The sequence below is a fragment of the Gekko japonicus genome, unplaced genomic scaffold (assembly GCF_001447785.1).
Source record: "Gekko japonicus isolate JY-2015 unplaced genomic scaffold, Gekko_japonicus_V1.1 scaffold223, whole genome shotgun sequence".
Lineage (NCBI taxonomy): Eukaryota > Metazoa > Chordata > Lepidosauria > Squamata > Gekkonidae > Gekko > Gekko japonicus.
This window is the reverse complement of record NW_015175977.1, coordinates 84,958-103,099: the sequence shown is the minus strand read 5'-3', so window position 1 is coordinate 103,099 and position 18,142 is coordinate 84,958. Positions and strand designations below refer to the sequence as shown.

Below are 18,142 nucleotides of genomic sequence, written 5' to 3'. Positions count from 1 at the left end.
GGCGGGGCTGGCAGGATCACTAAAAGTGTTACTGCTGGGCAGGCTCCCTCGTGGCTTTAAGAAACCCTGCATCTGCTGCTGCACCTGACAGACAACTGCCTGTCAGGTGTAGGAGGGGAGAGCATGTTTGAAGCCATAGGGAGGCTGGGCCAGCAGCTTTGCTTCACCTCACAGGATGTTGGCCTTTCCTGATTTCCTCAACTGTCATTAGCTCTCTGTAGTCCCCTGTAACTGTTTCTTTTTTACCTCAGAACACTGAGCTCTGCAGCTGACCAGTCAGAGAGTGGGGGTGCAAGGAGGCAGCAGCCTGGCAGCCACATAGGAATCAATGGGGGGAGCACATTTTACCCCTTTTGACCCACTTAGGGGTCGGATTTCTAAAAATCCCTTCTTAGTGAGTGGTAGGAGTGCTCTCCCCGAATTTTGTGTTTCTAGATCCAGGGGTTTGGCCTGGGTGTTGATTTTATGGTGAGGGGACTTTCTTTTATATATATAGATGATATTTTCATACTAGAACAACGTAAAGTTGAAATATAAGGTTTGGAGCTGGTAGCTTTTTGGTTTGAACAATATAAAGGTGAATGAATTGGCCTGTTGATTGCCAAAGCCATTTTCTTGGAAGGTGATGCAAGCAGTAAGAATGTAATCTAGTAATAATAATGCATTTTTGATCTGGGGGTACAGGAAGAGACCAGAATGTAGTTTTTGCCTTTTTGTTTTTGTGTATCATCAGTGCATCCATCAATAATCTCAGCATCACGTCAAGTAATGATCTGGCTCCTTTTATTGTTTGGCTTGAGAAGAGACACAGCTGGATAGAATGAAGGAAGCCCACTGGGCTAGTCCTTCATTTAAAGTATGATGTCATTCCAAATGATACTCCTTTATATTGGAAAGAAGATCATTTCCCACAAGGGATAATTACTTTCAGAGGACTTGCTCTCGCATTATTGGAGGAGGGGATGAAAAAGAAAACAGGGGAAAAGAAAAATGTTTGTGAGAGAGACTGATTGCTCAAGAGTCTGGTATGTTTTGTATTCCCCGATCCTCCCCATTGATTTGGAGTTGAGTTATTTGTAGCACTTGATTCTTAGCACATTTGCTGACTTTTAAATTTAATATCAAGCCCCGTTCTGCTGGAACAGAGAATGTCTCTTATAGAATTACAGGCCTTTGTCTCCCTGCTCTTTACAACACTGATTCTCAGGAAAGTATATGCACATGAACTAAGCCCAAGACCTGTACCTTGATTGCTTCTGTTTTGAAGTCAGGTTAAAAGAAAAAGACAAGAACAGCCATGTACTAAAGCAGAAGAAACCTACCTTGTGTTAAGATACATTATGCCCAACCTCTGATCCTATGTACAAGCCATAGTGTATCTTACTTTTAACACTGTGACTGCCGTGTGTAGAGTTCAAGTGTACTCAAGACCAGAACTTGAGATAATGATATACATACAGCTGCCACTAGTAAAAGCAACAATGTGTCTAGCTTCCCTTTCTCTCATAATGTTTTACACCACTTTCTGATGTCCTCATGTCACAACACCGTGTCCCTCTTCATATCACTGCTGGTTGATGGGAAGCAAGGAAACACAATGATGTCAGCACTTGGATAAATTCTTCTAAACATTATGGAGGGAAAAACTAGAAACATAGCTGTCATTTTTGACATCTTTGTTCCAACTGAATATTGGTCCAAGCCAACTCAGAAGAACATTGTTCTTGTCGACTATAGTCTGCCTCATCCCATCCCATCCCATCCAGAGACATCACACACACCCCAACTCTCAGAGGATTTAAAACACTGCTTGCAATGCATTTGACAAAGAGAAAAAGGCCCACTGTACACCTAGATCTCACTATACACTATTTTGGATGGCAGCCATTATTAATTTAACATTTGACCCAAAAGAAAGGAAAGAGAGACTTCTGTTACAAAAGGCATTGTATTTTCTTAACTATGAAAACAAATGGGAGTACAAAAGCTAGACAGGGAATGTTATGACACAAGATAGTTAGAAGTTTTAAAGTATAACTCTCTGGAACAGTTGGTAGATGGTAACTTTTCAGTAAAGCCAAGCAAAAGAAAAACACAATCCTATAAAAAATCTTGAGCCATGCACTTTTTAAGGCAGCACATGTGTGGAGTTTTCTGCCAAAAGAGGTTTAAGGCAAAGCATTTAGGATTTGCTTCCTTTTTTGGAGAAAGGACCACTACCAAGGAAATACCACAAAGCTCTTTGTAATATATATATAAAATATATTGGAGATTATTCATTTTCTATTAAAACACACATGCTGCACTATTTTTGTAAAGCCATTTATAAATCTTTTGTTATACAGTTAAAATGTGGTTGTATGTATAAGGCATCCATTGAAATACAACTGTGTACATGCTGCACAGATAGTTAAGTAACCAGCATTGTTTGTTTTATTGTGATAAACATATTCAGGATAGTACAAAGAAAGCCCATTATTTAGGCAGCTCAATAAAGTTTACTTCACCCTAAGCTTACTATGGGCAAAAAGAATGCCAAAGTTTGTGCAACTACACAAAATCTAAGAAAGGGAATCAAACACAACACCCTTCTCCTCCTAAAAGGTATTTAAATCTGTAACACACTCATTTCTTCCCCTAAATTGGGAACAGTGATGAGGCAATCAGTGAGGGGAAAAATGCATATAAAACTATCTCACCTAAACTCTCTATTCAATGCATCACAGCCTGTTTCTTTGGGGTGGGGGTTTGAATGACAGTTACATTGCTTCACCATCTTGTTTTCCCATTGTACAACTCTCTCCTAACACAAAAACACCCAAGGTCCCACATGTGAGAAAACTGTAGGCTGAGTCCTAATAAACTAATGACCCACAGATGCCCAGAAATGTATTTAGGACAGTGGGCAAAGCTGTCGTATTTCTTCTCCCACTCACCTTCTACCTGGTGATATTTTATACCAGTCCAAGAGGTACAAGCCCCAATCCCTGCAAATGATCAGGACTGCCAGCTGCAAGAGGTCTTGAGCTGGGAACCTCTTAGAAGCTGGGCTGGCACCTTCTTCCTTGAGCCACCACACCTTTCTTGGAAACTTCAGACTTCCTAGGTTCCAAGCATTATCAGCTGCCCTTGGTATTGGCCAGCCTTCCTCTATGCAACTGGTCATAGCTTTGGGGGTCAATTTCTGCTATTTTTATGAATAACTAAGCATCTGGTAATCTTTAAGGGGCATCAAGGCTTTGGGGTGGTAGCAGAATTTACTTATATCTTTCCCCTCTGCTTTGGACTAGAGCAACTACCTACAGCGCTGCCGCTTACATAATCATAATAACAACATTATTCTTGATACAAGATTCTTGGTCAGTGAGTTCATGGTATAAAAGAGCAGAGCCCCACTTCCCAAGTAGACCTAATAAAGAACTAATTGTTTAATTGGCACTGGAAACTTTAAATAGTCTTTTATTTTTTAAAATCTTTGATGGAAGAAGTTTTAACTTTTGCATGAGGCCTAATGAAGATGAAAGGACTAACCATCCATTATAGAGCAAGCTGCAAAATTTCATGTTCCTGTCCCAACAGGTGTTCCTACTGTATGCATCAGTCATCCCTTAGAATCACAAATGTCCAGATTTACAGAACACATATATTTAAATAGGTTAGAGCTCAGGTTTAAAGAGCTGTTTAATTATTAAGAGTATTTTAAGAGAACTGAACTGGGTGGCATTTCTGCTGCGAATATCAGAAGTGTAACAGAATTCAGCATGCGCTCTAAATTGTGTTGCAGCACTCCTAAAGAGTTTAAAAGATCTCTTTAAGGCCCTTGCTCTGCTGGTCTAAGAGGAGGGGGGGAAGGGATTTTGTTGGATTCCCCCTTACTGCAACTTCTTCATGTCACATGGCATGTCACATGGATCCCCTGACCCTCCTCAGAAGTTTTTTTTGGGAGCACACAGGGGAAAGAGGAAGGCTGTGAAGAGCCTTCTGTTTATGCATAGCAGGGTTAGACCCTCAACAAACAAATCAGACAGACAATATGTTTTGACTTAGAAAGTAATACTATAACATACTTAAGTAATGTTATATAAAACATTACACATACACACACGTCAGTTATAAATGTTCGGACATTTACTTCAAACTAATGCCCATGAACATGCCAAGAAGAAACAATTTTGTACTTACCTACAAATCCATCTTTGCCCACCAATTTAAGGGCAATTTTGTCTGCCAAAACTGAAGAATTACCATGAGCAATATTTGCAAAGGGTCCAGCATGCACAAAAACTGGAGTACCCTGGGTAACACATGAAAAAGCCAAACAGTCATCAGATCCAAAATAGGAAATAATCTTCTGCATTAGACTTATAGACCAGTATGGGAGTTAAGCACGGGCAGACTGGAATGCAGGGCAACCAAATGTCCTTTGTGTGAGATCCCCAAGGGATTTTGGTAGCACAAAACTCTGCCTCCTGTTTATATCAAGACAGTTTCAGAGCAGGATAGGGTAGGAAGAGCTGCTTGCTGTTCAATAAAGTGGAAGTTCAGAGACCTCCACCGTTCAAGTTGTCATGCATACTAAGGCTGCTGCTCTAGCAGATGAAGCAGTCCTTGGTATTTTGGATGGTAAGATCACACTGAAGGGGTGTCACATTTTGAATGCTCCTCTATAGCAGTCCATTTTATCACTTTAGATCTTTCCTACCCCACCCCATTCTGCTGCATGTGTAGACCAGGCACTGAAGTAGCACCAAGATCTTTTTATAAACATAGATTTGACAAGTGAGCCTGATAAAGTAACAAATGATGTTATCTTTTTGTTGTTTGTTTATTTATTTGTTTGTTTCATTTATATCCCGCCCTCCCTGCACGCGGGCTCAGGGCGGCTTACAAAACACAGAGGTGTAATATAACACCACAATTTAAAACAATTAAGGCACACAGTGCAATAAAAATACAGTTAAAACAGTTTAAACACCGTGGACAAACTCCCAGGATCCATCGCGACTAGTATGCTCACTCTCTATTGTACATCACATTGTTGCTGTTTCAAAGCAGTAGCATCTTAAATCCTAATCCTAATGCACAAGTATATAGTTAGTTCAGTGACCACAGAGTTAGAACCTTTTTAAAAAGAGAATTTATATTTATTTGCTGTCTAACTAGGATAGGCAAGAAGCCGTTATTCATTTCTGTTCCATAGCTGTTAAAAGCACAGGGTTGCATCCAAACCATACAGATCTTCCCACAAAATCCTTCCATGTACTGAAGGGCACATTTAGATTAAGACCACAGGCTATAATCCCATGATATATAACCAGTCCTAACTCTCAATGGGTGGAAAAGGGATTAAAAGCATGCAGATAATGCACTTCAGATCTTAATTATGTTTCTTGCACTGCTACTCTATGAAACTCCCAGTGTTCTTAGATTCTAGGTAAACATCCTCTTCAAACAACATAGTTTGTAAAATGCTTATGCAGATTTAATACGATAACAGCAGCCCACTCAGCTTCATCTTCTGTAAAACCCTGTTTTAAATAGTGCACTCTGGCAATTTAATGACAGTCTTGAAAAGGAACATGAAAGATTAAAATTAGCAGATAATTTTAAAAACTGACTGGACTCACCTCTAATGTCTGCATCAGTGTTGGTTTAATCGCATCCTTCATCAAGACTGATAAAGCACCAGTTACTCCCTAAAAAAGACAAACATCACTTAAGTTAATTGTAGCTTCAATTTTCGGGATAATATTAGAAACAGAAAAATTTCAAGCAACCTAATTTTGAGTAAATCTAAAACCTCAAACAGATGATTCTCTCTTCACAGGGTGATGCTATGACTATTTCAAAATACAAGAAAGACCGCTTGAATCACTGTAAACTTTGAATGACAATAAGAAACAAGATTCTGAATTACATAATGCAAAACAACACTGATGGAAGAATACTGAATCAATATATGCCGTTAGAACTGAAAGAGTCAGAGACAGGGGTTCAAAATTTTTAGCTTGGCTTACTAACTGGACATTATTAGTGGCTGCCCCTGATTCCCCCCCTTCCTTCAAGGCTTCTGCAAGGGTCTATTTCCTTTTGCACAAGAAGCAGCGCAAGAAGATCACATCTTCTTTTCTCTCACATCCAAGCAGGCTTTGAACCAGCATGAGGAAGGGGAACCAGCAAGAAAAGCACTTAAGTCCATCCCCAAAGCCTGGAGTAAAAAAGGGGGGAAAGAGCATCTTTTTCTTAAATCTTCTGTGCATGGCAGAGGACTCTGGTGAGGAGCAGGGCCTTGTATTATTTCATGTAGTGCCTTTCCAGATGGAAGCAATAGCGCAGGTCTCACATTGCCAGGACAAAGTGAGAGACAGATACACCACATTATTTCAAGTTTTCTGCAATTTATTGAGATCCTGAGAGAGGAGGAATTACTACTGGCGACATGGAACCATCAAGAGCCCTTCACTTGAACCAGCATGAGGAAGGGGAACCAGCAAGAAAAGCACTTAAGTCCATCCCCAAAGCCTGGAGTAAAAAAGGGGGGAAAGAGCATCTTTTTCTTAAATCTTCTGTGCATGGCAGAGGGCTCTGGTGAGGAGCAGGGCCTTGTATTATTTCATGTAGTACCTTTCCAGATGGAAGCAATAGCGCAGGTCTCACATTGCCAGGACAAAGTGAGAGACATACACCCCACATTATTTCAAGTTTTCTGCAATTTATTGAGATCCTGAGAGAGGAGGAATTACTACTGGCGACATGGAACCATCAAGGGCCATTCACTGGGCAGGCATCTTCTCTCAGCTGGTACCTTTGTGCCCTCTGCTGGTGCTACACTGAAGACTGGATTGTGCAGCTTGTAGAGAGCTCGGTGCATGGCTGCTAGTCTTGTTTTGCAAACAAAGAATTAGCTGGTCTCTCAGTCCTTTCCTTTCCCCCATGGAAGGAGGTGCCTTAGGGAATCCAGTCTTCTACCCTCCTTCCACATCCATTAGTCAAACCCTACTTCAGTGTAGCCAGTTTTGTGCATGACGCTAAACTACATAGGATGGTGAAATCCAATGCTGACTAATTAAAAACTTTACACTTTGTGTGCTAACAGGCTCTAAAGTGACTATGAAAGAGTTCTTGAGGCTGGAGTAGACAGTTTGCTGAAAACTTCTAATTCAGCCTGCAGGCATAAAAAGGTCAAATCAAGGTTGGCAATGATTAGAAAAGAGATAAAATAAAACTTGCAGTATCAAGTACTGTAGGTAAATCAAGGTAGTGTGCATGCACACGAAAGCTCACACCTTGAATAAAGCTTTGTTGGTCTTAAAGATGCCACTGGACTCTTACTTTGTTCTATCACTGTAGGTAAGTTTATGTTGTATTTGGAATACCGTGTACAGTTCTGGTCACATCTCCAAAAGGCTAACACCACATTGGAAAGGTACAGAAAAGGGCAACGACGCTGATAAAGAGGTTGGAGTATTTTTCATAGGAGGAAAGCTAAAGCAAATCACAGACTTTTCAGTATAAGATAAAAAGACAAAGAGAAGTTTATAAAGATAACTCCCCCCCCCAGCAATTTTGCAGAGTCATCCAATGAACTTGATCATAAACAGACAAAAGAAAACATTTTTGCATAACACATACTTAATTTATTGCCACAGAATGTGGTGATGGGCATTAGCTTAGGTACCTTTCAAAAAGTTATACTAATCATGGGGATTTGTCAATAGCTATTATCACAGGGGTTCCATTTAGCAAGGATGCATTATACCTCAGTATACCCCTGCTCTACATAACTGAAACAAGTTGCTGCCTTCAGGTCTTGTTTGTGGATTTCCCAGAAGCATCTGGCTGGACTCTTTTGAAAACAAGTTCCGGACTAGAGGGACCCTCAGTCTAATCCAATAAGATCCTTTTATGGTTATTATGATGACTAGATGTGGCATAACCAACTAAGTAAAACTAGATAAAGTCTGTAAACAACTAGTACAGCTGTAATCAGAATAGCAAAGCCCTACATATGGTGGCACTAGATATTTTATTAATAAGTACACTGTGGTCATCTTTAAGAATTTCTTCCCATGGTAAGCCAGCATGGTGTAGCGGTTAAGAGTGGCAGACTCTAATCTGCAGAATCGGATTTGATTCCCCACTCCTCCACATCAAACCTGCTGGGTGACCTTGGGCCAATCACAGCTCTATCAGAACTCTCTCGGCCCCACCTACCTCACAGGGTGTCTGTTGTGGGGAGAGGAAGGGAAGGTGATTGTAAGCCCCTCTGAGACTCCTTAGGGTGGCGGAAAGTGGGGTATAAAAACCAACCTTCTTTGAATCTTCTAATGCCTTATTCCTACTCTCTAGGACCAATACTGTTTCTCATATGATACACAGATTCATGGACAGATGGAGGGTAATAAATTGTGCCTACTGGATGCAGTTTGTCATTTGACTTTGGCAATGGCTTTAACTCCAGTTTATGGCTCAAAAGTCCAGATGGGATCTCTAGTTTGATACCAGCTTTGTCCAGTATGGAATAAGAAATCTACTATCAAACAACAGGATATCGGCTATCACCTCATTCCATGTGGAATAACGATGGGTCTTTTGATAATTCTAGGATCCTAATAAAGTTAGCCCCAAAGTGAGACTTACTCTAGGGTTTCAAGGCACCATCCTGACCTGTATACTATTGCTAAAATGAGCATTTTACTGTAAAGGCAAAGGTACTTTAATATTTTTAACAGACATACACAGTAACCTGAGAAGCTTCTTAGCTAAACAAATAGTTACATATTTATATTCCCTACAGCTCCTGAAATAGAAATCTTGGGCATGACAATTTAATTTGCTAAGGAGATATGGCATCTGTCCATCAAGTACTTTGCTACAATTCTTCACTCAAACTGCAATCTCATCTTCAGAAATCTGCTCAATGAACACCATATTTTGGCAGCAAATTCTGTAGGCTGAGTTTTAAAGCCATTACAGAGGGTGGGTTTTTTAATCCATTACATTCATGAAGGGAGCCTCTCAGTTTATGAAATATTCAAGTTATCTTTTCTTCTCTGCCTCCTCCCACTTCCAACTCTTGCAGCATCTGGTTTTCATTTGCCAATGTGTACTTTAGATTTTATTACACTACACTGAATATGTGGTATAGCACCCTGAAATTAAGAGCAATTGCATATTTGCAGGGTTTATTAAACTTCATTCACATCTGAAATAATTGAAAGAGAGAAGGAATTAGTGGTTTAGCTTGAACATTAAATAATGAATTGAAGACTACTTAAATTACTACATTGATTTAACATATAGAACATTAGAGGGAAAGTGTGGGTTTTGAACACAAACTTAAGAATTTATGGAAACATACACTAAAGAGTGTCAGATGGGTGGCAGTATACCAGCAAAATAAAATGCGAGTCCAACAAAATTTATTCCAGCATAAACTTTCACAAGTCAGATCTCACTTCAAGCATCCAATAAGTGTGTTCTGGCTCACAAAAACTTATGTGAGGAAAAAATCTTGGGTGCCACTGAACTCCTGTTTTATGTCTGAGGCTTCAAATTTTGTTCTGAAAAAAATTATCTGTGGGTGTCTTCCTTTCTCTCAAGTGGAAGAATAATTCTTTTTTTTTTTAACCACAAGATCAAAGAGTCTCTCTCACACACATAGGAATTTATCTATATAGGCCAATGTTTCTCATACTTCTTTCACAACATATTCTGGGCTCAACACAACACTACCTGTTCCTTAGGACACAGTGCATTAGACATTGCAGTGGCAATAAAATGGAGAACAGAACAAGGCAACAGAAAGAGGGGAGGGAGAGAGAAGAAAATACCATTTGAATGTAGCAAGAACTCTTCTCAAATTATGTGGTAATTATGGGGTGAATGCAGAAGTGGTTGCCTCCATAGGTGCAATGTGAGTCAATGAGAAATGCTTGCTGAAAGGCATTTTGACAAAATCATTTCTTGGTTGGGGAAGAAGGCTCCCCTGGCCTCGGCTTTTCCTGAAACTCTGTCCCCTACCCTGAGGTGTTCTAAAACCCTCCCCCAGAGGTGTATCACACAGCTTGAGAACAACTGATGTAGGACAATAAGATATTTTAGTAAAAACAGTCTCTAGTTAACAAGACACTTCAACCCCTCTTCCTGTTTGATTCTAGATTATTTAGCTTACACTCAAAAAGACATGTACTTAAGGGGCATCCTCATCTGGTACTGAACTGTGTACCTATTAAGATGTCATTTTTAGGTATCCATAATGATAGGTATCCATGAGATGACAGCCATTTTCAGTAACAGTGCCACAGTTGTGGAACAGAATGGCAGAAGAGCAATTATGTTTTTATTGTATTGAATCTGCATGAAGTTGTGAGCTGCTCTAAGATTCAGGAGAGTGAGACAGAAATATTTGAAAATAAAATAAATATATTAAAAACCCTACCACAAAAAGTTAGCTAAATATAGTTTAACTATGAAAGTAAAATAAAAGGCATCTTTAAAAGCAAAACAACTACTTGTAAAAAGCATTCCATTGTCCATACCAAATCCTCAGCTGTCACTGGCTGCCCGTTTTTGTCGTTAGCAACTACGATCTTCCCCATTCTTTCTTTCATATCTGAAAGACTGGTGGTCAGTGCTAAGATTGCCATGATTTCACTTGCAACAGCAATATCAAATTGAGCCTGAAAAAAAACACCAAATAAATAAAGGTATACAAAGACAGAGGCCACTGAAACTCTAATCCATACTTTTCTTTAACTGATTAGTCCAAACATACCCTTGGATTTCCAATAGTTTGCTAGATTCTGGATACTATATGACTGTAGCCTTTCCCTGTTCAAGATACCTACAGCCCAAGGGGTCTGCCCGGGTGGCACTAATTTCTCACTCTCTAGTGATAGTCTAGCACTCCCAATTTGCAGGCTGCAGATACAGGAGATCTTTAACCAATAACTATCCTCTGCTTATTCACACAGATGCAGGAATCAGCAGGGTAATGAAGAAAAACCATGGGACGCTGTCATCAAAATGAGTCCTAACTAAGGCAAGGAAATGGGAGTGATGAGGTAGCAGTTAAGACATGTACCAGGGGCTGCCTGTGGGAAGATGTGCAAGCTCAGTCTATGTGGTTGCATCCAATATTGCCATACCCTCCACAGCTATTTGAAAGACAGTTTTCTATCCCTGCTGTATCTGCCCACAAATGTGTGTTTAAAGGGCTGGGCTGCATATTTGCAACACTTCAGCCAGCATAAATGCTATCTGTTTCTCATGTGGGATTTGACCATTCCAGCTTTTCCACTAGCACAAGAAGGAGAGGAGACTGATCATACCCAGCTCCCCTCCTCACTGGAGCCCAAAAAGTCCAACAATCTCTCACCCCTCTTGTACCAGTAGAAAAACTGGCAGAACAAAACCCATTATGCTTGAAGTAGATCCACCTGGAACACTTTCATGGGTCTAGCACATTACATTTGGCCGCTGTAAAGAAATAAGGCTTGTAATAAGTAATGTACTATGGGAGCTCTTTCTGCTAAAACTCTATATTCTCTATATAAACCATTTTTACACCTTTGTTACTTTATTAACTCTTACTTTCTAGAAAAGTTACTTTTAAGCAATTATTTCCCCACATACTGATGCAATGTTGGTTATCATAGCTCAAAAGTGAATGCCGCCTGAAAGGCTCTGCTCTAACACTACCCATCCTGCACTGTAACACTAGAAATTGCACATCTAACAATTAACTGAAATAACAACAAGAGGAAAAAATGTTAACATTAAAAGACTTTTATTTTCCAAAGACTATCAGAACATTACTTACTGGACGGGAAAACCCCTTCTCTGTACTGGCTTGCCCAACTGTTATTTTCCTAAGAAATCTGTCATTTGTATCCAGCACTGAAATGAGGAAAGACACCTTTTCACAAAAGGGCACATGATTTAAAAATGCTACACTAATGCCCAGCTCCAAGGGGGCCATCTCCACATATCACTCTATTACAGGAATATACTTTGTTTCATGCATACCGTTTCTTTTAAAATAAACAACAATGTAACAATTTAAAACAATTCAAGCAAATGCATTAATTAAGGAAATCAAGGCAGTGGAGATTCATGATCCAATCTACTGCCTCTTTCAGTTTCGACAAATGGCAGTCATGGGAGGCCCCAGGTTGAATTGAGACTGCAGGGCTGGGTGAGGGAAGGTTTAACACTTTTTCCCCATGCCACCCCATTCTATTTGTCCCTGTAGAAAGAAAACATACAGGAACTGCATGAGGGTAAGGAGTGATGTAAAAATCTCTCTTCACCCAGCAGTACAGTCTCTTTCCAAATGACCCCCTGCCCGCAATGGCTGATAATTACAGATAATTAAAGAGACAGGAGACCAACAACTTGTTTTGTTTGGCCCATAGTTATGTCAGAAGTAGAGGCAAGAGCAGTTTGTGTTAACCACTTTATGTACTGAAAGTGTATACTGTACTCAGAAGTAGTGTTCCCTCTAAGCTGAGTTAGTCTGAGCTAGCTCACAGTTTTTTAGCCTCCAGCTCCTGAGCAAACTAATTGATGCAGTAGCCAAATCACTCACTCACAACTTTAATGTTGGTAGCTCATAGAGCAGAATTTTTGCTCACAAGACTCCACAGCTTAGAGGGAGCATTGCTCAGAAGGTTTTTTTTTTTTTTTAAGTGAATTATTACTGGGCAATCTTAAGAACGTTTACTCAATTGAAAGTGCCACTAATTTCAGTTGAATTTACTCTCTAGTAACAGTGTTTAAGATTACGACTTAGACTGAAATACCTCCATGCAGGATTGCACTGTTACACTTCTAGCCTTACAGAGGTGTTGAACTCATTTGTTATGAGGGCTGGACCTGGCATATATGTCACTTTGTCTGGCCAGGCCATGTATACATAAACTTTATAAAGGATGCACACAAACCCAATTAACTATATTATTTTTAGTCAAAATACAAACATGCTTTAAGAGCATAAGAAGAGCCCTGCTGGATCAGACCAGTGTTCCATCTAGTCCAGGATCCTGTCTCACATAGTGGCCAATCAGTTCCTCTGAGTCCACACAATATTCCAAATGAGGCCGCCCCAAAGATCTATACAGGGGCATTACAATATCAGCTGTTTCATTCTCTCAGTCCCTTTCCTAATCATCCATAACTTAAGAATTTGCCTTTTTTTCACAGCTGCAGCACACTGGGTTAGAACATAAGAGGAGGAGGAGGAGGAGATTGGATTTATACCCCGCCCTTCACTCGGAGTCTCAGAGTGGCTTACAAGCGCCTTTCCCTTCCCCTCCCCACAACAGACACCCTGTGGGTTAGGTGGGGCTAAGAGAGCTTTGAGAGAACTGCTCTTTCAAGGACAGCTCTGACAGAACTATGGCTTGCCCAAGGTTATCCAGCAGCTGCAAGTGGAGGAGTGGGGAATCAAACCCGGTTCTCCCAGATTAGAGTCCGCGCACTTAACCACTACACCAAACTGGCTGAGAGAAGCTGAGAAAAGCCCATCCAGCCCAGCACTTTGTGTCACACAGTGGCCAAAACCCAGTTACCCTCAGGAAGCCCACCAGCAGGGCCAGAACTCCAGAAGCCCTCCCACTGTTGCCCTCCAAGCCCCAAGAATACAGAGCATCACCCTGGAGGAAATGGCTACTTTGGAGAGCGGACTCCCTTGCATTAGACTCCCCCTGCCCAAACATCCAGGAAGTTCCCAATGGAGTTGGCATCCCTAGTTGCAGTGTCCATAAAATAGCCAGGGGGAGGCGGGCTCTAGCTGGGAAACCTGGCTGCCTGGGGAGGGGCACAAGATCCAGCTCTGGAGAAGCCTCCTGTGGGGCAGCCAGCCTTCTTCCCTCCCTTCCTCCCTCCCTCCCTAGGCAGAGGACCAGCAGGGTTGAGCAAGGGAGGTGTGTCCCTTGCGGAGCAGTTTGGCTAGGCTCCATCAAGGCCATCTTTTCCCTGGGTTGGGAGGCAAGTGCACTGCCGCTGCCTCCTCTCCAGCAGGCATCATGCTGTGATGCAGTAGCAGGGCGAAATGTACTGGGTTCTTAGATGCGTTAGTGATCAGCTCATGCTTTATTTAGTGATTAGCTCAACTCTAAGACAAGAAGTAGCAGGACCGGAGTCCTGCTTAAATGCGTGCAAAACACCACACCCAACACACACACACTCCCAGTGATAGGCTATTTAAAAAAAAACTCATGTACAATAGGTTCCTTCCAGGATCCTGGTCCCCTATTATTCTGTGAGCAAAGCTAAGTCTGTGCTCAGGCGAAAACGTGAGCTCAATACATAACACCGGGTGAGCAGGCAGGGAGCTGGGCATTGCCCCACACAAGCCCCGGGACACCCAGAATGCCTGCCTGAGGGGATCGGCCACACAGCTTGCTTTCTCTCCCTGCAAAATGAAACTTGAAGTGGCTGCAGATCCTCCCTATTGTTTATCAGCCAAGGCAGCTGCTTCTCTCTCCCCACTCCCCAGAAGTTTACAAGCAGTTGGGACAGAAAGGCGCTCATGTTTGGCACTGCAGCGTCAAGGCTCCCAGCACTGAGAAAGACCAGGGGGCTTGCAAATGTGGCACGAAGGGGCAGAGCAGCTCCCCCCCCAAAAAAATGGTCCGTTATTTCCTTAAACGAAGTCTCTCCTTGATGCCCACCCTCACACTGCCACTGCCTAGTACTCCTTAGCACGAGGGCAGTAAACATAATGCACAACCTCTGATTATCTGGCAGATGCGCCTCCTGGACCCCATGTCAGTGAGGCACAGGCCGCTGCATCCACCAAGTCACCTGCAGCCTCAACCCTGATCTCAAGCCACAGCGGGGGAAGGACCAGGGTCAGCTTACCTGCACTGACGTCGAAGCCAGTGTGCGTGGGGGAGCCAGCAGAGGCAGCAGAATTCATTGGACCTGCACTGCAGGAAGCGGCCAAGCAGGGTCCCTCACAGGCCCAGCAGCTGCCGTGGAGCACAAGGGGACCAGGCCTGGCAGGCCTGAATGGTGACACAGGGGTGGCTGCTGGGTCCGAGGCTTCCCTCAAAGCGACCACAGCACAGAGTGTCCGCGTCTGGACAGCCAATGCCACCCCATACTTCCTGCCTACACCGGTATAGGGAGGGGCGGGCCCGCACTGTGACAAGGCCTACACAGGGGCAGAGCTTTGTAGCCAATCCTGGGGTGGCCGGTACAGTAAAGGTGGGGCCAGTTTGACAGGCAGGACCAGGAGGCTGGGGAGAGACAGAGGAGGAGGGATTTGAGACAGGAAAAGGAAATGAAAGGAGGCCAGGAATGGAGGTCAGGGAGGATAACCACTGGGCACCCAATTCCTCTGAGCAGCCAAAAACGGCATAGAGGCCAAGGCCTTCCCCTGATGTTGTCTCCTAGCTCTGGGATTCAAAGGATTAGTGCCTCTGAATGTGGAGGCTCCCTTCAGCCACCATGGCTAGTAGCCACTGATAGCCTTATCGTCCATGAATCTATTTAATCCTCTTTTAAAGCTGTTTATTCCTGTGGCCATCACTACATCCTATGGCAGGAAATTCCCCATTTTAATCACACTCTGTGTAAAGCAGGATTTCCTTTTCTCCATCCTGAACCTACTAGCCATCAGTTTCATGGGATGCCTTCAAAATCTAGTATTTTGGGAAAGGGAGAAAATTTTCTCTTTTTGTCAACTCTCTCCACCCCATACATAATTTTATAAACCTCTATCATGTCTCCCCTTTTATTGTCTCTTTTCTAAACTGAAAAGTACCAGATGCTTCAGTCTTTCCTCATAGGAGAGTTCTTCCAACCCCCTAATCATCTTGGTCGCCCTTCTCTGGACTTTTTCCTGCTCTGAAATGTCCTTTTTGAGTGACCAGAACTGTACACAGTATTCCAAATGAGGCCACACCATAGATGTATACAGGGGCATTACAATATGGGCCATTTTATTCTCAATCCCTTTTCTAATCACCCCTAACATAGAGTTTGCCTTTTTCACCACTGCAGCACACTGGGTTGACACTTTTATTGAGCTATCCACTATGACACCCCCCCCCCCCGGAGGGCAGGGTATAAATCAATTAAACAAACAAACAAATAAATAAATAAAATCTTTTCCCCTCTCAGTCTCAGCAAGTTCAGACCTCACTAGCCTATAAGAGAAGAAGAAGAGATTGGATTTATACCCCACCCTTCACTTGGAGTCTCAGAGCGGCTTACAAACTCCTTTCCCTTCCCCTCCCCACAACAGACACCCTGTGAGGTGGGTGGGGCTGAGAGAACTCTTGACAGAAACTGCTCTTTTTCAAGGACAGCTGTGCCAGAGCTTATGACTGACCCAAGGTCACATCAGCAGGTGCAAGTGGAGGAGTGGGGAATCAAACCCGGTTCTCCCAGATTAGAGTCCGCACACTTAACCACTACACCAAACTGGCTCTATATGTGAATCTGGGATTTTTTGTGTCCCAATGTGTATCATTTTATGATAATACAATAAAGAATACAGGAAATGTGTGCAATAAACCTATCTCTTACACTTCCAACTCTTCAAGAAGTCAGTGGGAGCATACACGAGTAGACTGCCTTGTTATCTCATTTAATAGCACATACACTGGAGACAGATAGAAACACTAGATACAGGAACAGCTCAATGCCGGAGAAGCAATTTTGAGAGCTGCTCACCACACAGATGATCTTTTTAAGTGGAAGATGCTACCAGCTGCCACAGAAATCAAGCGATGCTAGTGTACAGATGCTCCAAGAGTTTGGCCCATCCACATACAAAGCAGCTCTCAAGCATTACGCAACTGCCATCAGATGGAAGTGCTTCCAGTGGCTTTTAACACCAAGGATATTCTGTCAGAATTTGCCCTCGGGCTGGGTGTAGGAACAGGATATTTGTGAAGCCCACGCTTACTTCAGCATAATTTTATTTCAAGAATAACTTATACTCCAATTAATTTATGTAAGCCAGATAACCAGATAGGAGCAGAGAACTCATAAGTCTAGATGGCTCCTTCCACACAAAGACACACAACTATAAATAAACAATGATACAAACTGAATACAGCAGACAACACTGTATTCACAGAGTCTCTCAGCCAGAATCAAGAAGCCAAGCTCTATTAGCTTCCCTATCATTCAGCCTGCTATCAATAAAAGCAGAAAGGTATTTCCCCCCGTTTTGACTTAAGTATTACTGTTTCTGAGCCACAGAAAACATCACAAACACTACCATATGACCAGAAGTTTACTTGGACTTCTTCAGTCACTGGGCCATTTAAACATTGCTACTGTGATTGACATGAGTTGCTGGCTAAAGTTTCCAGGATTGCAGTGCCTGAATAACTGCAGGAAGCGGGTAACACCCCAGGCTATACAGTGCAATTCTATTATCACACATACACACACCTGTGCTCCTTGACTGGTCCCTGGCTCATTTTATTCTCTGACTGTATCTTCCCAGGCTTGATTTCTGCTCCAAAAAGGGATTTCCTAGATGACTATGCTTTCAAGCTCTTTCTAGCTCTAGGTATTTAGCATTTATTATGTAATGTCTCTGCAGTAGTTTTCCCACTATAGGTAAAGGTTTCCCTTGCTTGAAAGCCAGTCGAATCCGACTCTAGGGATGCAGTGCTCATCTCCGTTTCCAAGCCGAAGAGCCAGCGCTGTCCAAAGACATGTGTCATGGTCATGTGGCCGGCATGACTTGATGCTGAGGCGCACAGAACGCTGTTACTTTCCCACCAAAGCGGTACCTATTTATCTACTTGCAATTTCTTGCTTTCAAACTGCTAGGTTGGCAGGAGCTGGGGCCAGAGACAGGAGCTCACTCCGTCACGTGGCACTCGGGTCCCGAACTGCTGAACTACAGACTTTCTGGTCTGCAGTTCAGCGTCTTAACCACTTCTAATCCCTCAAATGTTGAATACACCTCATTTTCTGTTGTTTATCAGATGTTTCAGACAGTTTACATAACATATGATCTAACTCCAAAATGCACAATCTCCTGTGCCTTATTAACAAAGAAGCCGAAGACACAGTTCTTTGGGGCATGCCTCACCTTCTGTGTTCTTTCCCTTTCTCCCTTCCCCTCTCCATTCTGGAAATTCTCTCTTTCTCTCCCTCTAGACTG

The 18,142-nt window shown here is 42.4% G+C and overlaps 1 protein-coding gene across 1 annotated transcript in view; it reads right to left on the bottom strand.

Annotated features, from left to right (window-relative positions):
* Positions 1–18,142, bottom strand: part of MTHFD1L (methylenetetrahydrofolate dehydrogenase (NADP+ dependent) 1-like) — a gene marked incomplete at its 5' end in the record, with an annotated part of 215,451 nt that overhangs the window by 117,511 nt on the left and 79,798 nt on the right. The window contains 4 exons of the mRNA XM_015426158.1: positions 4,183–4,294; positions 5,628–5,696; positions 10,542–10,682; positions 11,825–11,901. Coding sequence (XP_015281644.1) covers positions 4,183–4,294; positions 5,628–5,696; positions 10,542–10,682; positions 11,825–11,901 — 399 coding nt within the window. The remainder of the gene's footprint in view (positions 1–4,182; positions 4,295–5,627; positions 5,697–10,541; positions 10,683–11,824; positions 11,902–18,142) is intronic.